Below are 23180 nucleotides of genomic sequence, written 5' to 3' on the forward strand. Positions count from 1 at the left end.
ATATTATTGATGATTACATTGTAATTGAAGATTTCAGATATTCGTCCACAAGACAGCAACACAACAACTGTGAACAAAACAATTCCCCTGCAGATATCACTTACTCGGATAGTTGACAGCAAGGGATCGTAGAGTTTTAGGTGTGATTAAAAAAGAAAGACTCAGAGTGTGTCATGTGAAACTGTCGTTCATTTTCATGCATTGTATAAATTAATTCGTACTTGTTTTATTTTGTGCATATAAAACAGGTATACAGTAGTGTGCCGTTGCGGGTTCTAATTAATTTACCATTGCAGTTGTTTAAATTGATGAGCAACTTTTATAAACTAAGTTTTGTGAAATTTGAGTTGGATCTAATCTTAATATATATATATTTGTTACTTATTGAAGATTAACAAAATATTTGTTTGTTTTTTTTAGTCTGCTCGAAACAGGTCCTTTAAAATTTTAACTCTTGTATTACTCAGTTGCTTCATATATTTGTTTCTTTCAAGTCAGTAAATAGTGTCCTTTGTCAAGAGTATCATAATTTTAAGTAACGTTATCTGCATTTTCTTCTTTTATACACACAAAAGATATATGTGTTTAATGTAACGATTATACTGTTGTCGCAAAAATATTACACACCTGTCGTGTACATATTGCAAATGCACATGAAGACTGGATTTTTTTTATGCCTAATAGCAAGTGGCAAATACTTCATAAAATACAAGAATTTAAACATAGAATCAAATAAATCGTCCTTTTAGTTTCTTTTATATATTTCGGAGCTTATTATGACGTCCTTTTTGGCCACGAGCATCACTGAAGAGACATGTATTGTCGAAATGCGCATCTGGTGCAAGAAAATTGGTACCGTTAATTTTATTACTACCACTGGGTCGATGCCTCTGCTGGTGGACTATTAGTCCCCGAGGGTATCACCACCCCAGTAGCCAGTACTTCGGTACTGGCATGAACATACGGATTTTTTGTGTTATTAAAATTTACTGTTACAAAATAATAGAAATTATTATAAATTAAGGAATGTATCTCCCTCATGCAAAGCTCTGATTCCTTTCACGGATTTAGCTATACTTTTTGGACCTTTTGGATTATAGCTTTTCATCTTTTATTTAAGCTTTGGATTTCAAATATTTTGGCCACGAGCATCACTGAAGAGACATGTATTGTCGAAATGCGCATCTGGTGCAAGAAAATTGGTACCGTTAATTTTATTACAACTGAACTAGTATACATTTTTGTTTAGGGGCTAGCTGACATTTGATACCATTTTATTTTACTATCAACACCTGGGTGGCCTTGGTGGTCGAGTGGTCTAAGTAGTAACTACTGTAATCACTAGCCAATCGACACTGAGGTTGTGTGTCGAACCCCGCTCGTGCGAGTGCACTCGTTACCAATCTAAATTGACTAGGATTGTCAGTTTTCCTATCGAAGGTCGGTACTATTTCCGGGGACTCCGGCTTCCTCGACCTTTGAAAACTGCTTAAAAATGGCGTTAAAACACAAAACACTAATTACCTCCTAGATAATTGAAAATGACATAATTGAGTTTCTAGTTTCTAGTACTATGTTCTGTGTTTATCTGGCAAATTTTTCGGGCACATATAACGGTTTTGGTTGAACTATTACGGTTATTTTAGTCTGAATCTTTATAAATCTGATATAATTTGTGGTTCCCAAACGTTTGGTTATAATTCGCCTATTCAGAATCTAATGCATTCTGGGTGATATTTTCAAAACCGTACCCCAAAACGTTGTGGTTGGTTTAAATGAAGGCAACAGTAGTATACCGCTGTTCAAGACTCGTAAATCGGGGTAACAAACTAAAACTGAGGAAACGCATTCCATATGAGAGGAGAACAACGACACAACATTAAAATGTAACACACACAGAATCGAACTAAGCATTTGACAAAATGCGATGAGACTAACAACTATAACATCAAAACCAAATACGTGAATTTGGGATAGAAAAGTACCGTGACACGTCTTATAAGAATGTGTATTCACACCAAAATATAAGAGAAAACAAAAGACACAACGGAAACACAACGTTAAAATGTAACACACACAAAATCGAACTATAATATAACAATGACCATGTTCCTGACTTGGTACAGTACTTTTTAAAAGAAAAAAATGTTGGGTTGAACCTGGTTTTGTGGAATGCCAAACCTCCCTCTTAAAACGTTCTAAACAATGGAAATTCAACAAATTACGTAACGTTATTTTCATTTTGGTGTACAAACAATAAGATTACCCATAGTCCTTTAGGTTCTGAAAAGGCGAATTGTACCCGTCTTGCATATGTATCCAACAAATGTTAACCTTCTTACTTTAGTTAACCCTTATATAAAGTACAGGTGAAGCTTAGCTAAAATAGAAATACATATAACTCTTTCTTTATTTTATTTTTTCCAAAATTAAACAATTGCAAACTACATCATGACTTATTCAATACGATTGTTCAGTTGTTTTTTTTTTGTTTTTTTTTTTGCTGTCTTGAAGTAACAATCAAAGCATACGGTGTCCCCGTTGAAGCATTCACTATAAAATATTCATCCAGCCTCGCTTTCATGTGGCATGTCAGTCACAACGTCTGACCCAAATGATTGTATCTCACATCTGAAATGGACAAACAGTTGGTTAGCTAAATAATATGATGAACTAGATGTATATTTATCGGCGTCTAGTAATGCTTTTTTTACGATCCGTGTTGTTCTACATTCTGTTAAATCTAATCAATAATATGATTTCCTAAACGTTAATTTACCGGATACTTTACCATTCTGATGTAATTTGTGCAATTGTTTAATTAAGATTTTAAATTCGATTCCGTGGGGGGTAATGTAAAATTTATAAAAAAAAGTATCTCACATCTGAAATGGAAAAACAGTTGTTTTGCTAAATAACATGGTGAATTAGATGTATATTTATCGGCGTCTAAAGGAGCTATTTTACGAGCCATGCACTTCTACATTCTGTAAAATCTAAACTATAGTATAATGTCCTAAACGTTAATTTATCGGATACTTTACAATACAGCACTGTAATTTGTGCAATTGTTTTAATTCAACTCCGTCTGGTGCTAAAGTAATATATTTAAAATAAAGGACTTTTTTGTTGTCATACTGACTTTATTACAGTAAATATAAGGTGAGCCCGAAGGACAAGCCTGACATTTTACTGTGATAAATTCAGTATCAAAAACGAAAAGTCCTTTATTCTGTTTATCGGTAATTTAAAAAAAAAATGACTGCAATATTAGAGAAAATAACACATACTTTTTAGTGTCGATTCACGGCGAATCACACTTGATGTCAGAGGCTGCATTACGTCATTTGAAATTTTGTCACAGTTCAGTAAACATGGTGTTCTTTTACACAAAGTATTGAAAAGGAATCATTGCATGCGTTTTATTAACATTCTGCTTTGGACGTGACTCTAACATTGCCGAATATAATGGTAGCATACCGGTAAGACAATTTCTTTATTTTTCATAAAGCATCAGCATATTATATAGTCAGAAATTAGAATGATACGATATGAATCAACAGGTTTATCATCATTTTTTAAGTTATAGGTTTATTGATCCAATATCCGCCCGTTTATAGTATGGATCACATTTCCATAAATTATAGGTATATTGATCCAATATCCACCCGTTTATAGTATGGATCACATTTCCGACCTTACATTGATTACGTGCTACGTGCACAATATGTCGAGTTCTTTCGGAATTATATTCCAGTAACTCTCTTCAGAGGTCGTCCGTTTTTTTTTTTAATTCTCTGAATGTTTATTTGTTTATTATTTTGTTCATTTTAATTATTATTGTACCTTTTATTTATTATTGTTCGTTTTATCAACGTATGGATCACTGGTTTTGGGTTATTAGAATTAGTTTAAGATACGTTCACTACAAACTCCTCAGAGTCTGAATTGACCAGTTTTTGTGCTCGACCAGTAAAATCGAGCACAGATTTTACTCGACTGTACTTAACTGTACCTAAGTGTACTCCACTTGGTCTCGACTAGGTCTCGACTTTACTTAATTAGTCTGATTCAGTACTTGATGATCTTTGTGTAGTCTGAAATGGTCTTGACCAAGGCTCGACTTGTCTCGACCTGTCTTGACTAGTCTCGACCTATCTCGACTAGTCTCGACTCAGTCTCGTCCAGTCTCGACCTGTCTCAACCAGTCTCGACCTGTCTCGACTAGTCTTGACATTCAAATTTAGTTTTGACTGGTGTAAATCAGCCCATCTAACTAAATTAAATATTGATCTTAAAAAAATTCAAGCTTATTAGGTAGTTTAATTTGATTTATTGCTGTGAAATGAAAGAATTTAATTTTACAATATGTAAAAAAAAAATTATTATATAAAAATTCAGATAGGCATCTTTAATTTTTTTTATAACTTTTTCAAATCAACTTGGATTTTCATCAAACTATGCAGATATCTTAGATATATATCAAGCTTACTGAATCCCATTTCATTTAGTTTTTTGTTGTATTGCTGTAAAATTAAAGTAATCTTGGTATAAAAAGCTAGGATTTGCAATTCGGACAAAATAGAGATAGTACACTTTAATTTTTTTAATAACTTTTTCGAATCAACTTGGATTTTATTAAAACTTTATAGCTACCTTGGTGATCTTACTAAATCCCAGGTTGTTATGAAGTTTTAAAATATATTTTTGTCAAATTTAATGACATGACACTATACATGATTTAATTACATCAGTACACGTGAGTTTTACAGGTAAAAAGAAAGCCCTACTTTTCTTAAACTCGTGTATTACTTATCTAGTGAATTTTTAACCCTGTGTGCCAACATTAGCCCATTTAAAGTTTTTATATTAATTGTATATAGATTGAACGACAAATATATGTGAGGTATACAAATTTTCTGACGTAACACGCGAATCAATGGATGTGTTTGTAGATAGATGTTTTTGTGTTGTGTTAAAGTGTTCCTTTATTTTGTATTGTTTTAACACAATGAAGACTGCTGTATCCATATTTTGACTATTTTATTTATGGTGTCTGTTTTATTCACGCATCATTGTAAATATTACGGAATCTGATGAGACTGTCATCAAAGTGAGAGGTTTAGCGCTATAAAACCAGGTTTAATCCACCATTTTCTGCATTTGTAAATGCTTGTTACAAAGTGAGGAATATGACAGTTCTTGCCCATTCGTTTTTGATGCGTTTTGTCATTTGATTTTGCCATGTAATTATAGATTTTCATCTGAGTTCAGTATTCTTGTGATTTTACTTGTTGATACTCGTAATTAACCAAGTTACATCTACTGGCAAACTGTTTAAATTCCTTATGGACTAATGCAACACTATACCGCTTCCCTAACTTTGTTTGACAAAAGATACAAAAATATTAAAACAAACAAATATATTAGAATATTCCTTTGACTAAAAGTTGAGAAATCCTAGATATAAAATTTTCATTTCTATTCGCTTTTGGTGAAATTAAAAAATATTAACAATCAGTCATACAAATAGGAATGTAGTTTTACATGATATTTTACCACGAATAAAGGCAACAGTAGTATACCGCTGTTCAAACTCATAAATCCATGGACAAAAAAAAATCGGGGTAATAAACTAAAACTGAGGGAAACGCATTAAATATAAGATGGGAACAACGACACAACACTACAATGTAACACACACAAAAACGGACCAAGCATCAGACAAAAACCCACGTGAATAACAAATATAACATCAAAACCAAATACATGAATTTGGGATAGACAAGTACAGTGACACGTCTTATCGCAATGTGAATTTACACTCAAAAATAAGAGAAAACAAACGACGCAACGTTACAATGTAACACACACAGAAACGAACTATAATATAACAATGACCATATTCCTGACTTGGTACAGGACATTTTTAAAGGAAAAAATGGTGGGTTAAACCTGGTTTTGTGGCATGCTAAACCTCCCTCTTTTATAGCCATGTGAAATATAACATTAAAATGACAACACAACATTACAGGAGTACAATATAAATAAATTGGAGAACACAATTGGCACACGAACAACAGCCAACAAAAGGCAACAAGTTCAAAATTTTGATACGCCAGAAGTGCATTTTGTTCACACAAGATTTACTAGTGACGCCCAGATACAAAACTTTGAAAGCCGAAACAAGCACATAGTCGAACAGCATCGAGGACCAAAGATAAAAAAAAGTTGCGCCAAAAACGGCCAGGTTTTTTTTACTGAAACCAATGCGAAGAGTCATCTTGAACTTATTTACTACCGGTTAAGAGAAATATTAATCGTTTTGAATGCCTCATAGTGACATGAAGATGAAGGACAACAATAAAAACGTTCCATGTTTATGTTTTACCATCTATTGATATTATATTGTTTCATGTACATTTTCTCCATCAAAAGTTTGCATTGGGTATACTATACGACAGGCTTAAAAAAAATGCTTCATACTACAACTCAAAATCAGTAGGCTTCAGACAGTATAGCAACTGACAAATCCTTGACAAAGTGTTTTCATTTCAATCTGTTTGGTTGAAGTTAAATTGCAAAGTATTAACAAACACCAAGTGGATATTTTGGAGGTTAGAAAATCCCTTCCAGTTATAAAAACATGTTACTTATAAAAACTCCCGAGATCTTTTACATGGAAAGTAAAGATATCTGTATTATACTTTTTTTTCTAAATGATGAAAACTGTATATACTATAATCAACATAGAATATAAAAGGAAAAAAAACCCAAAGTACATGTATATATCATTTCCCATGCCCCGACGACGAGTTGTTGTAAGAAAATGGTACCTTGTTTACATTTAAAAACTTAACCTGTTTTGCGAAATTCCCGAATGCGGCTCACGCATAATATAACAATAAACATAAATTGTTATAAATAATTGGTATCTTCTCCTAAAATAAAAAAATAAAAAACAATACAAAAATACTCTCAACTTTTTACAATCTTTTATTTTAATATACCGCAGAAAAAATTAATGTAGATTCGCAGAAACTCATGTAAAAATCTCAAACCCATATCATATAAATAAGTCGTTTACATGTAGTGCAGGCTAAAAGTAATAAAAAGACGGCAAAACGTGTCAATATCAAATGCTATTCATATGATATACAGGAAAAAAAAAGATTTTATTTTCCTGAATAAACGTTTTTTTTTTCAATTTTAGATGCAGTATGTCTTGTTTGTTATCAATAGAATCTTTTCTGTATCAATAATACAGTATAATGCTTGTGTGTAGATGCATGTAATACTGAGGAGGAGTTTCAAACACATATTTTCTTTTTCAATTTTTCAAATATGAGAACAAAAATCAAATCGAGAATGCAGATGGAAAATATTTCGAAGAGACAACAACCCTACCCGAGAACAGATAAACAGTCGAAGACAATCGATGTGTCTTCAACGCTACGAGAAAATCCGCATCCGGAGGTGGTCTTCAGCTGGCATTTACATAAAAATGTGTAATAGTTCCGTGAAAAAGGATGTTATACTTAACTCATCAACATATAAATTAACTTAAAATTAAAAAAAAAAACATACAAGACTAACATAGGCAGGAGTCAGTGCTTCTTACTACCTCTCTTATTGCTATCAAATAACTTATTGTTATTTTTTGTAATAAAGCATATGAAAATAATGGTATTTATTATTTTTGAAGTGTTAAAAATTTGTTTTCGTTCATCTTTTTTTAAGTACTATACAGTTTGTTTTCTTGTTTGCATTGTTTTACATTTGTCATTTCGGGACTTTCATAGCTGACTATGCAGGTTTGGCTTTGGTCATTGTTGAAGGCCGTATGGTGACTTACATCTATTTGACCAGTATCTGTACGTTTACATCCCGTCATTGTGTTATTGCTCTATGATAACTTGTGTATTCTTATCTATCATTTTTATCAATGTGCTTTGTCTATATGCCTTTTAGTGTTTCTTTGATACATGTATATCAAATCTTTCAGTCAGTTTAATTGAAGTCTGGAGCTGGCATGTCAGTTAACTGCTAGTAGTCTGTTGTTATTTATGTATTATTGTCATTTTGTTTATTTTCTTTGGTTACATCTTCTGACATCAGACTCGGACTTCTCTTAGACTGAATTTTAATGTTCGAATTGTTATGTGTACTTTTCTACATTGGCTAGACGTATAGGGGGAGGGTTGAGATCTCACAAACATGTTTAACCCCTACGCATTTTTGCGCCTGTCCGAAGTCAGGAGCCTCTGGCCTTTGTTAGTGTTGTATTATTTAAATTTTAGTTTCTTGTGTACAATTTGGAAATTAGTATGGCGTTCATTATCACTGAACTAGTATATATTTGTTTAGGGGCCAGCTGAAGGACACCTCCGGGTGCGGGAATTTCTCGCTACATTGAAGACCTGTTGGTGACCTTCTGCTGTTGTTTTTTTCAATGGTCGGGTTGTTGTCTCTTTGGCACCTTCCCCATTTCCATTCTCAATTTAATATTGTATTTATTGTATTCCTGTCTATAATCTTGCTCAATTGCTTTGTATTTATGCCTTTTTGTACTTCTTTGTTACATTTTTATCGTGATTAAGATTATAACACAATGTTAACTGTTGTACCCAATTTTTCAACATTTTAAACTAATATGTATGTTTGTCATGGTCACACATTGTTGTCAATATAATTGGACTGTTATGCAAGTGAAAGATTAAGCAAGTTTTTACCTGGTAAATTTCATTCATCATTTTTTACATAAGAAAATGCCTGTACCAAGTCAGGAATATGAAATTTGTTATCAATTCGTTTCGATGTGTTTCTGCTTTAGATTTTGCCATTTTATAAAGAACTTTTCGTCTCGAATTTTTTTGTGAAGTATTTTTGTGATTTTATTCTTTTGCAATCCTAATCAAATACAAATGAAGGTGGACGCATTTTCCTTGTGCAAGGTTTGAAATCACAACCTTTTTTCCAGTCTTACGATATTGTGATGAAAAACTTCTGTCACTTGTGCACGAGGTTCCTGTTACAAACATAAAGCACATGTATTTTTCAAAGCGATCAAAGCGACGTGTTTTTCACATAAGCTAGCAATATGTTAGTTACAGATGAAGCCATGTTACTTATATACAGGGACGTTTTGTTCACATCAACGGACGACATGTAGCTAACCGAAGGTTGCTTGTAACTAATATATTGCCATGTGTAACTTATACAGAAAGTTACATGTTCATAGGGTGGGGTCATGTTGCTTACATATGATAATGTTTATGAATTGATTATTAAACAACGAAAGACAACTCTAATTGTTTATTTTCATATTAACCCTACACAAAATGTATAACACATTCATTGGTAACTACTAAAACGTATCATTTCGTGTCCTTGTCATGATAATTCCAATTTCCAAATGATTTGTTCATGTTAACGATGTATATATTCATCCTTATTTCATTAACGTGGTGTGTTCCCAACGACTGTAATTTGTCTGCTCCATATATAGCATCACCATGATTACTTCCCTTATATTTATTTTCGGCTGTGAATAGAAACAAAAATGAAATATATTTAACTGCATATATTTGGTTCATTGTCAAATATGAAAAGCTCAGACATAACAATATTTTATCAAGTCATCAACTTCCCGTTTATCCAAATAAGATTGCAACACTTCACAATCATACTTAATACATAAATCTTACTAAATAATTCTTAAGTATTACAATAAACAAATATTTATATTAGCCTGTTTTGACTTCCAGTGTTTTTTTTTTTAATCTTGCTTTTTTTCCGGCAATAATTTGTTAATTTAGTTCGGTGGCTTTTAAATCTAAAAATAAGATTAAATTGCCTTACTTATACTCCGATTGACCTCTAGACTCATTCATAAAAAACATAGATAAGTCTAAAAGTAAATGATGTCATTTAACAATCGATTGTCACATTGAGAATATAACATAGATGAGCAGGAAAATGAACGAATGTCATAATCATCTTTAATATTATTCCAAATATGTTTGTTTCTATATATAAGTAATACTTAGAGCGTCAATACATTTTAGAATATATTTATATGATAAATACCTCATTTCTACAGTCTATCCTATGAGACCAAGAATAAATTGAAGGAAGAAAAGCATGACTGAAAAAAGAAAAAAAAATACAATATAAAGTTATGACATTCCCTGTGTGATTATACTTCTACAATATTGAAGTACATACTACATATTTTTTGGTTAGATATATGTGAATAAGTGACCGCAAAACGTCAAGTAAGAACCAACGGCGCTTTGATGGTAGCCCTTGTCCCCTTTTTTGCTAATACTGATTTTCAAAAGTAACTATTTTAAAATATTTACCTATTTTCACTCATTCAAAGAGTTCGACTTGTTGATATTCATACGATTATTGCATATTTAGCTTTATTTAAACATTCGCAAATAATGAAACTTCAACCAAGTTATCGTGTACTTCAGTTTTTAACTCAATATAATAAATAAAGGTACCAAAGGGATATTCAATCATAAATAAACAAATTAACAATGACATGGCAATATGAACCCCAACAAAACATGAGTGTGATATGAGGTGCTCCGTAAGGGTTAGCGTTAGCGGGAACACGTCTAGTACAAACATACAGCTGTTCCTATAAACATATAATGTCTATTTAATCCGGAATGTCTGAGGGTCTGAAATAATTGGCGCAGTTTCTTCATTCCTTTAATTGTTTAATTACTTTAAAGAATCATTTTCTCTTTTCTTTATCTATTTTCTCTCTTTTCTCTTTTCTGTAAACCATATATAGAACCTCAGATAGGATGAATATTAAATATATACGTGTAAGAGAACTTACTGATCAAATTAAAAATGCCTCCGAATCCACCTCCTCCACCACCGAAAAGACCTCCACCACCTCCTCCTCCTCTACGTCTTCCTCCTGTTCTTGCAATTATGACAGGAGTAACTCTCACATTTCCTCCCCCTCGTCGTCCTCCACCTACAAAGTAGGGTACCGGGTAGTAATAAGGGTAATACAAGGAACCGCCCCTACGACGAGTAGGACGATAACCACCGCCTTTTCCATAGCTGCCGTATCCACCTCCTCCGTATGATGCAGTACGTCCATAAACACCTCTTCCATAACCTCCTCCATCATAACTTCCTCTGCCATAACTTCGTCCTCCATAACTATCTGCTGATTTTACGCCGACAATGCATACTGCCACCAGGGCAACACATACACACAATCGAATCTCTATTTTCATTGTCGTTTTATATCTACAAAATGAAGTATATTAAATTAATAATTAATATGAACAGCTTTAAAAAAGAAATATGCGAGAAATGCCTTACTTTCATTTTCTTTTTCAGCGATAAATACCATAAACAAAACCGATTTTTCCTCACTAGATGCGCATTTCGACAATCAATGTATCTCCAGGGATGCTAAATCTTGAACTTTCAAATAACATTAACAAAATATGAGATTTAGATGTTTCCAGATGATTGTTTACTAAAACATTTTTTTTTTAATTTCATGATCATTTAAAACTTTTCTGTCTTTGCGATGTCATTACTACACTGAACTAGTTCAGCGATAGATTATTAAGCTTGTGAACGTGAACAGTTTGTACTTTAACATGGAGGTTTTCAATTTCTATGTTTTCAATCGAGTATAAATCTAAACAGCGAATAAGACTGCATATATTATTATGTTTTAGATAAATATTTTTCTGATGTCTCGAATCTTGTAACAAATTTTGAGTAGAAAACATAAACAAAAATAGTCAAACTTTAAATCCTAATTTTCTATCACAAAAACTTGTTTTCGTATTAAGATATTAACGGATACTTTGAAATCCTGTTTGCAACCGGATTGTGTGGGTCGTATATTAAAATAAACACCTCAGAATCAATAGATTCGTTTTATTGTGTAATATAAGAAATGACCCTGGAATACAAATACAAATAATCAGTACAACGAAAGATAACTCGATTAATTCTAGGTGACAATACATAAAATACAATACATAAATATTTCTTACTGGACAACTATAGTTTTCCATGTTATTTACTTACAAATCTTTTTACATAGAATGTTAGCCATGAGAAATATTGTTATTTTGACATAACATTGGCAACTGTATTCGTGTAAGAAAAAATCTTGAAACTCAATACAAATCCGGTATTGTCATATGAATAAAGTAAGAACTCGAAATTTTGACTTCAAGTTACAAAATAAAGTTTGTTTTATGTCCGCATGGTCAAACTTTAAATAACCTAAACTAGGTATTTGTTTTTCGAGCTCAACAAATGATAGTAACACTAATTATAACATTGGTTGCAATGTTTTACATTGATTTCCTAGTGCAATAAACAACGATAAATCTGGCGTCATACAACAATGGGCGTTGTCAATACGTCTATATTGTCGGATCAAAACAAATTGTGAACGCGTAGAAAACATATTTAATTTTAATTTGTTCAACATAAGTTCCGTCAAAAAAGTTTATTTACCAATGTAATAAAAAGAATAACTAATCAAATAATTCCAATATCGAAACATATTCAACTCGTGACCGAACAAAACTGATAGTGAACTCATACGCTTCCGGTATTCATTAATTAATGTGTTGTTCGGCGGTCACTCGTTGAATATTTTTCTGTATTTGAACTGAGATTAATTATTCTATAAGTTAGAGAGATGAAACTGTGCTAAATGGTAGTTGGAACACAGTAATCCACATACCTATCGTCACTCATATATATACGGATATCTACCTTAACAATCAATCAAATAACTTAAAATACGTGAACATGGAAAGGAACCATTTTTAGTATTTCCTTAGCCGCTAGAGACTTGTTCTTGTCTTTCATATTAACGGATAATATCCAATAGTTGATATATCTCTTTTTAAATTAATTGAGACATCACTATATTGTGTTATATAGGAAGATAAGTTATACATTTTATAAAATGTCAAATCTTTATGTTTTACTACAAAAACTTTTTTTTTATTGATATAAAATCCTGCTATGTTTAAGTTTCGAGTTCTCCAGATGAGAAACTTTATTGTTCAAACTCTTTCGAAGTAAATGCGTTATCTCTATATTTTTTGGACAATACATCGGCTACTGTGATCCTTTAAGAAATAAATTTTGAAACTCAATACAAATAAGGTATTATTATATGACTAATGTTAGAACTTGAAATTTTGACTAAAATTGGTTTTATGTCAGCGGGATCATATTTTAAATGATACTATAAAACTAGCTATTTGTTTTCCGAGCTCAGAATGTATAAGTAACAGTAGTTATTAAATTGGTTGCAATGTTTACTATTGATTTCCAAGTGAAATTAAAACCGACAATTTCACAGTTGAAATAAACGTAGTTATTTCACTCCTCTGACGTGCTACAACAACAGTCGTTGGCAATACGTCAATAACGTCGGATCAAAACAAATTGTTAATGCGGCGAAAAAATATATAGTTTCTTACATTTTTCAACTTATCATAAAATTCAAATATTGAAAATATTCAACTCGTGACCGAACAACACTGATAATTACTGATGAATTAATGTGTTGTTCGGCGGTCACTCGTTGAATATTGATCTCTATTTGAATTTTTGGATTAGTTAGTCTATAGTTAACTTACAGAGATGGAGCTGTGGTAATTGGTAGTTGGCACACAGTAATCCAGATACCTATAGTCACTTATATATACAGATATATATCTCAACAACCAATGCAACCACATTGCTTAAAGTACGTGAACATGGAACGGAACCATCTTTAGTATTTCCATGCCGCTTGAAAGTTAAACTTGTCTTACCTATTAACTATTAATATCCGATAGCTGACCTATCTTTTTTAAATTAATTGAGCCATCAATATGTTGTGTTAGATAGGAAGAGAAGTTATACATTTAACAACTGAATTAATACAAGAACAGTTTTATGGAAATTATATAGTTCAACACAATTCCTTTTATGAACTAACATTCAATTTGCTCTTGACTGACACCGTAACATATTCTGTAAATATCTATATGTCGCATTTAGTAAAATGTACACCTGTCTCAAAGAGAAATTTCCTATCAACGCCAGAAACTGAAAACATCTCTTGTATTGTCAAGTATGTATGTAAGTGTTTGCAGTTAGTTTCGGAGGTTTCGATGAAGTATATTTGTCTTATTTCTTAATCTTGAACCTACGATTAGAGATGCTTGTGTGATCACTGCATATTTTCTTCTAGTCATACACATATACAGTTATTTATCATTATTCTGATTCAAATTATCTATTCTGACTGACTTTAAAAACGCAACACTCATTTAGTAGATTAGTTTTACCAAATCATGTTTGATCCTCGTACAACTACTAGTCATGCTCATCATACTTCTTTCTCTTACCAAACAATCAACACCTGACTTACCTGTGGTTATTGAACATACCGAATTATTGAAATCGCACGAATTTCAAAAAGCGAAATTTCGAGCAAATGAAAGAATTTTTCATTATTTGTTTCTTTGTGAAACAGTTCGTTTAATCCTTGTCGACACTTGAATCATTTTGCAAAGACTGAGGAATAAAAAACGTAATCAATCCATTGGAATACTGCAAACCGGAAAACGTGAACGTGCTGCAACAAGTCAAAGTGATGTCAGAAACTCCTCTTACCGTCATTCCAATAATGATACGGATCAACATGAAGTGACAGTGCAACGTCAAAAGAAATTGATTACACAACGTCATTTGCAAGACAGATCTAAGGTTGCAACGTCAACTACTAACCATATTGATGAATGAAATTTTGCACAGATGTATGCCATACATGTTTCCCAATAACATAACTGCCAAGGAATCGACGGCAGAAAAACATTAAGAGCCTTAAAGTTGCAACCGCATAATTACCAAAACCCATTCTAATGGGTAGAACGACGGCAACATCAGAAGATGCAAACCAGAAATCAAAACCTGCCGAACAGTCTTGGTTGATCTGTATGATAATCATGTTTGCGTTTGTTACAGACATTCATTGCTTTTGACGTTAACACGTTCATTGGTAAGGGTAAACCCAGGGTTTCAGTGTTCACCACCATATGTGAACATTGCAAAAGACATAATCATTTCAACTTTCGAACATTATGTTTTTTTCTAAAACATTGAAGTAATGAAAGAACATTCTCTACATAAATTTGTTTACTAGAAACTGCACATTTGAAAATGGGAATTATAAAGAATAATCTAGTGATGCGTTTCTAAAGTTGGTCAGTATATTATGTTTGTTTTGTTTGTTTGGTGTTTAAAGTTATAGTTATTTGTTATTATTTTTTGTAAGATTCATGAGTCTGTTCGCGCGACGGTGGACATTTTTGTTCTGGATTTATAAACCAATCATTGTGTTTCCTTAGTTAATGTTCGTATTCCTTTTTTATTATTGGTAAATTAAAATAACACTACACATTCCAGGGATCTGAAGCTTTTTTGTCGTTTACCTTGATCAAAAACGCTCAAACCTAAACGTTCGAATGACAGGGATGTAGTATAAGTAGAAATATTATGCGATATCTGATCAAAATGAACGTAAAAAGAAAAGCTATGTACGTTCATTTTAGGGGAAATTTGCTTGAGGTAATTGCAACATTTAGTAAGTTACGGGAATGAACATGCAAGTGCCTTGAATATAACTTTTCGTAGAGTGTTTGCAATAATGCTTAATTTTATTTGTTGTGTACTATTTTTTTGTAAAAGATTTCCCGGAAAGATGTATTAAATTTTCAACATATTACATCTAAAAAAAGGTAAGGAAAATTTGCTCGGGATTTTAAAGTATTTGCATAAAATCATACTATACGTCCAACTTCCTTTAGGCCAATCACACATAAAGAAAGTATTCCCAAAATCTATATGTCAATGAAATGTCGATTGTCCTTAACATGTATAACCTATCCAACATGTATTACCTTTATAACATTTATGACCTTTCTGAAGTTTATAACCTTTCTGTTATAGTTACCCACACAATTCTAGAAGAGTACATAACTGACTATGTAAGGTGTCTCTGAAAACAACTTACTTTAATTCCAAACTATAACTTTTTATCGATTTTCCTCTTTCATATCATTCGGCCTTCGGCGGATGGTTACAAATCATACAACATGTACTTACATATATATATATTTATATATACATTTGTAATTTCACTACATTGCTTATAGTAATGTGAGATTTTCATAAATACTACACCTGCCTTTACGATTATTCTTATACTAACACTGTTTTGAAATGCAAATTGAATCGCGATTTTGTAAATGAATATTTAAATTTGCCTGTAAACGCATACTTTTTATAGCATTGACTCAAACTTCCACAAAGTACCTCAGGGTTAACAAGGGTTAGAAATATTATCACTTTGGTCTTTTTTACTAGCTGTAAAAGTCTTGAACGATAAACCCTCTCAATTACTGTCATTCAGATCACCGTAACTATATAGCTGTCAAATAGCCTTTAAAGCCAATGTACAGAAGACAATAACAATCAAAACCAAGGAGTAAACAAAGACTCACGAAACCATAGGACATTTACATCAACATTTATGAATAAGAAACAACAAGAACTCCACTTAAAACCGGAAGTAAGACGCGATATTGGGCAGAACTAATAGATACACTAATCTAAAGTTCTATTGAAGAGATATGTTCACCATAGTCACCAGAATCGAATTATTTAGTGTGAGAATATATGTAAAGTTGGAACACCTTTTACTTGAATACTACCAAAAAGACAACAATAAAGTAAAGATTGCCTGTTAAAGGGTTTATGAACTTTCATAAACAGTAGAATAACACGTTGGACCACCATTGGCAACAAAAATGAAAAATTGAAATGCTTCCAAATGAATACTCAGCTTCATCCAAAAAAACATAACAGAGATTATTGCTTCAACTCCCCAAGATCACGGAATTCACAACAACAGCGATTAGACAGGCAAGGGTTTATCATAGATGCAAATGTCAAATCCATTTAAAATATGCAGCATGAATAATCAACTAACAGGCTCTTGTCAGCTGGTCAGCAAGTAAATAAACACAATACATTGAAAGTTGTTACTCAAATTTATTATACCAATACATTGTTTTTTTTCCAATTGAATATAGGGTTTTATATAATATGAGTTTATCTTATATCAATAGGTTGTTGGCCTTCCTCTGTTTTGCTATAATATTCGTCGGATGCTAGTGTTTTTTTAATAAAAAGGCAGACGAGTAGCTTATATTGTGTTTTGATTTTCCTTGGTTAGAGAATAACCTGACAATGAAGCGATACAATCAGCTGAAATCAATGACAGCAGTATATGTACTGAACATGTATTTGAGTTTGTTGTTAAACACTGATGGCTTTTTAAATTTTGCATTATAATCTATTATGTTAAAAAAACAATCTTATTGTGAAAAACATTTGTTGGAACTTATGAATGTTGCTTTACATCTGCTTCGAAAAACAAGGAGTAATGTGGATTCAATAATATTCGTTGGATTCCAATTTTCGTGGGCACAGGGGAACCACGAGTTAAAACAACTTACAAGTTTTAGGCAGACTTTGCTAAATCCACGAAATTTAATTTCCACGAAAATGCAAGTTTTCCACAAACCACGAAAATCGATAAAAATACACGAATCCACAGTAATTTGAACGAACTAACACACATCTTCGAAATAACTTATTTATTTTACATGATCATATTAAACTGCATTTATCTTCAATTTTCTCTATTTCTCTGCCTTACTCATTTTTGTAGAGTTTTCGTCTGTCAATGTAAGTAACGAGTATATTAAATCATTATATATAAACTAACATCAATTTAGATAAAACGTCAACATACATAGTTTGAAACATTTAGTCATCTTTACTTAAGCTTCAACTATTCTTCTTTACTTTTACAAACGACGCATCATTGTTTAATTTTAAACTTCATCCTGTTTTCTTGTAGGGTTGTTTACTTCCATGTCTAGGCTACTATATTGACTGGAATGTTTAATTTCTTTGCGAAACTTTGTTTATTTGTCTTTTTACTCACAAAATAAAAAAAAAATCCAAAATCCTCCAGGTTATATAGTTTGATAATCATCATTTTGCCATCTAATGTGACAGTTTCTACTTCTGAAAATGTAAATAAACTTATACAGAAAACTTTGACACTGGTATATTATGTTTATAATGATAGCCTCTACGATACTCTTTAGTTATCCTAAATATTCATACTTTAATTTCTGTAATTTCGTGAGAATTTGAAAAAACATCTTAAAACATATAGTTCTATATATTATTATGCATGCCAATCGATTTATACTTTATTTGCTGAAACTTATCAATTCATAATGTTAATCTTGGGAACAATTATTCCCAGTCATAATGAAAACATAATGTAAATGAAGTAAAACTATTATCCTTTTTGAAAACGTAAACGGTTGCAAAATGTTTGAATGTACCCATAGTGTTGCTATTAGGCGCTTCATTTATAATGTGCTGCAATCGAAACTTTAAGAATTTAATTCAATTTGCATAAACATTCAAGTCTAAAATAAAATATAAAACTAAGAAACATAAAGTTTAGTCACTTACACTATACACGCGGATATCAGTGACATTGGCTTCTGAAGGTTATAATAAATTTGGTGTAATGCATTATGTTTTTACATTGCTAGACAGCAATAACAATTTTAACTTTGTATTACTAATAAAATTGAGAATGGAAGATGGGAATGTTTCAAAGAGACAACAACCCGACCGTAGAAAAGACAACAGCCGAATGCCACCAATCCATAAGAAAGCATTTATAACTTCTACAAATCAATTTATGCTTTGAAATATGTATTTTCTATAGAAAACATGTGCAACAGTATAATGTTGCAGTTGGATATTTTGTTTATTTTAATAAAGTAATCGTATAATTAGCTCCTACAATTAAGTTATATCTTGCTTCCTAAAACTTAACAAAAGCCATTTTCTATGATTTTCTGTACTTACATTTGATTGTCGAATAGATGGTATGGGCATGTTTTCTAACATAATGATGTAACCTGTCTCACATTCCCTCTATGATTAGTTGTCGGTGAACCGCTGAAAAAGAGACGGAAGGTACATTCACATTAGTCTACATCTAAGAAGTGAAGACAAATTGTTATTATAATCTATTCTTATTTTTTGTTAAAAAAAAAAGCGTCAAAGGTACCAACGTAATATTCAAAAGAAAAAGAAAAGTTATTGTGAATTATCAGAAGACGACCATTTCATACAATCCGAATTAGAATACTTAAGACTGAACATTGCATACCCTACTTAAAACAATGGAAGATATCAGTTAACGCATCATGTTGATTATGGTAGATACAAATACGATGATGTGGAGAATGAGAAAGTCCCTTTCTGTATGATACTTTTATTGGCATCTGTTATATATGGATAATGAATATATGCTATCGGTAAATAATTTGGTGAGCCCGAAGGACGCACCTGATATTTTACCATAAAAAGTCGGTACTAAAACAAAATATCGTTAATTGCTTTTACTGATTATCAAAAAGACAAAATGAAAATTACTTAAAAAAACATAGCCTACGTTCATTTTTGCAACCAACCACAACGAGTTTAAACGTACATCTAGGTCTACATCATGTCGTACAAAATGCAGTCACAATATATCAACTATGTCGCTCCGTAAGCGGAATAATGGAAAATTTAGTATGTTTTGATCATTTCTGCTAAACATAACGTTGAACGTATTTAATATACCTGCAAGAGAAATATCAACTTTTTCATTGATTTTTTCAAGCAAAGTATCATATTATCCGAATAATTATGCATTGATTTTAAAATCCCAATTTTATGCAATAATTATTATTGTTTCGCGGTATATTTTCGTAGTTATTAAATCTTTTACTTACTTTTATTTGCTCATAATATAATGGAAACTCAGTTTGAAAATCATAATCATCTTTCTTCCTACCAGTTTTGACATCATATCAAGGGAAGGCACTGCGTGAAAATAAAAGGTTTTAAATTATTCAAATTTGAACAACAATTTTGTAATTTATCAGAATCTCCATTTCATAAAATCAAAATTGGAATTGTCGACGTCATCAATATTTCAACAAAAATAACAGTGAATGTAACTCTTCTTTACTCATTTTACTGTCGCTTATCTGTTATTGTTTTTTCATCCCAAACCATGAATATTGAATGTTGAAGGCTAAGTATATTCTGCTGTTGTCTATCATGCTTATATATGAGTGTCCGTTGTTTATGCGTAGTTTTGTCGTGGCTTTTATTCTAAAAATATTGGTGTAGAGTACTTTCAAACGAATTATACTGGTATTGTTACTCATACCAATATAATAATAATATTGTGTGTACAACTAGATGCCAGGGGATTGAATGCATCTAATTCGTTTGATGTGTTATGGGTTTTTCCAAGTGTTTAAAAATGTTAAAAAGGACAGCCATGCCTATGCTAAATTATGTAATAAATCCAAATGACAGACTAAATAAATCGATTTTAATTGAAACAAACTACTCTTACAAGTACTTACCCCGAGTATATTCAATCCCAATGTCCCAAAGTACTATGTTGGAAGCAAAGTCATGATCATAAAAAAAACAATAGGTACAGTGACATAATTCTAATGTATTACCCTGAACTTATCTTCACAGCAATGCAGAAACATAAATAGAAAATAATGTTTTGTTTAAATGTGAATTATGGAGTACTTATAACTTGAAGGATACCAAACGCAATTGTTGAATAATGGTATGAACTAATTAACTGTATATATAGCAATAAATATTAAAAATCATAAAAGACCTTGCATTTGGCCCTTGGTGGAGAGTTGTCCAATATCCAATTATACCACGTCTCCTTATTTTAAATTGTAGGTCTTTGAAATGCGTTCTATGAAAATTAATTGAACGAACTATTATCGATCTTTTTTTTAAATAATGCTTTCTGTCGTGTTATCAGCTAATGTTGCATTTCTGAAATGATCTACGATGTAGGGAGGACTTTTTTGTCATAATAATTATTTCCTGATTACTCGTAATGATAACTCAAACATATGTGATGTTTCTAACAAATCGTTCTTTCTTCAACTATAAATATGCGTGAACATATCTCTTATCATTTGTGGAATTATCTTCGTGTGTCAACTTCTACATGCGTCATTATGTATTCATATTTTACATTTGTTATTTCATACGATTTTCGTTTCTGAATGTTCAATTATACTTACTGTGTGGATACAAGTACATGTATTAAATAATAATTGTTTGCAATTGCAGGTAGAATGCAGTTGTAATAGTTAAGAATTATTGATTGACGCGCATTTTGTTTACATCCAAATCGATGCATCTTTTTTTCTCTAGTCGTTCCAGTGATAAAATTGATCCATGCATGCATCGGTTAGATATGTTAATCATATATATTTTGAACGTTTTATTTGTTTTGCAGTGACTCACGAAACAGATAACTTTGACAAAAATTACTCCTACAAAATGTAAAACAATAAATCAATGAAGGTTAAGTATATATGGAAAACAGATATAGTGATACGAAGTTGATCTTGAAGCGTAATTATTATTGTTTTCTAGATTAAAAAGTAGTGAGACAAATGATTACATAATCATGATAATAGGGTAATGACAAGAAATAAAAGAAATATATGTTACTTACCAATGCTCTTCAACTTTGTACTTGTTTTGCTTTATAAATATTTTGATATGAGCGTCACTGATAAGTCTAATGTAGACGACACGCGGGTCTGGCGTACTTAGTTATAATCCTGGTACCTTTGATAACTAATTACCAAGCGTTATATAAAGTAAAAATACAAACTTTTTAAACTACATTATATGTGGAGGTCAAAGTTTAGAATAACATTACTTCATATAAAAGAACTTAAATCAAACATGCGCTAAATTATTACAGATACATACATTAGTTAAAATTAGTGATTAATGCGAAAAAGAAATAGGAATCCCCACCGTTATATCAATAGATAGAAGGTCAAATAGATAGTAAATAAGCAAATACGTTTCATAGTATTGAAGAAAGCAGCAAACAATTCGCAATGCACACTTTACACTCAAATTTAGCAAAGCTAAAGTAACAAATACAACATGCATCAAAATGTATAAAAAAAATATGAATACTAAAATTTCATAATTTTATACCGTAACTATTTAACTTATTGTATTTCACTGTATAATGTGATATAAGAACATAATGAAGCCTCACAACAATCTTTCGATTGGTAAATTTTTTTTCAATTAGTTTTATCGTGCATTTTGTTTTGTTTTGTGGCTGTCATATTCGTTTGTTCCATAATATTTATAACGGATATGATTACTGTACGAGTGTTTTATTTCATACGATCGAATAGTTTTCGTCAGTAAAAATTTTTTGTCTAAGATAATGTAACAAACTTCTTTTGTTTATTCTAAATTAATTCAAAAACATTAAAAAATAGTTCATATGTTCTCCCTGGTTCTCTGTATGTGGCTCTTTGTGTTCGTGGATTTTTTTTTTTAATGTTGTTTATACATTTTCTTTTTCTTGTTTCTTTTGTTCATGTATTTCTTTTGAAATCGTCTATGGAATCTACTTTCCTTTGTGATATGTTAGTTTTACTGTGTCAAGTATACTACACTTAATAAGTGACCACTCTAAAGGCATGCATTCGTCAACTTCTGAAAATGCTCATTTTTGTAAGTATTATGTCAAGGTTATGTACATACCTGTTGATTTAAACACATATATGCTTGCCATGGTGCTGGTATCGTTATATAAAACAGTTGGTGTGGATCCTTGTGATTTGTTCATCATAACTAACTGATTGTTATTATCAGCATAGTAAATGTAACTACCTGATACACCTATAGCGTAGTAGCATTTACGATAATTTGTTGAAATAATTGTTTTAACATCAGAACCATCCACATTAACAGATTTTATATCCCCATTGTAATTCATCCAATAAAGTCTTTGCTCAATCAGGTCTGTAATACATTGAAACAGCTGCTTATAATTTGGAAGACATTAAGAACAGATGTGTTCAAAACGTTCAGTAATGTATAGTATAATTCAAACTTATTACATTCTGTCAGATTTGGATTTG

General features: G+C 31.5%; 1 protein-coding gene across 1 annotated transcript in view; it reads right to left on the bottom strand.

Annotated features, from left to right (window-relative positions):
- Window positions 1-17131: 17131 nt before the first annotated feature.
- LOC139482059 (low-density lipoprotein receptor-related protein 4-like) overlaps window positions 17132-23180 on the bottom strand; it is a 30130-nt gene continuing 24081 nt past the window's right edge. The window contains exons 5-8 of the mRNA XM_071265705.1: window positions 20601-23061; window positions 19956-20046; window positions 19039-19131; window positions 17132-18171 (exon numbers count right to left, since the gene is read on the bottom strand). Coding sequence (XP_071121806.1) covers window positions 22778-23061 — 284 coding nt within the window. The 3' untranslated portion in view covers window positions 17132-18171; window positions 19039-19131; window positions 19956-20046; window positions 20601-22777. The remainder of the gene's footprint in view (window positions 18172-19038; window positions 19132-19955; window positions 20047-20600; window positions 23062-23180) is intronic.

The sequence above is a fragment of the Mytilus edulis genome, chromosome 7 (genome assembly GCF_963676685.1).
Source record: "Mytilus edulis chromosome 7, xbMytEdul2.2, whole genome shotgun sequence".
Taxonomy (NCBI): Eukaryota; Metazoa; Mollusca; class Bivalvia; order Mytilida; family Mytilidae; genus Mytilus; species Mytilus edulis.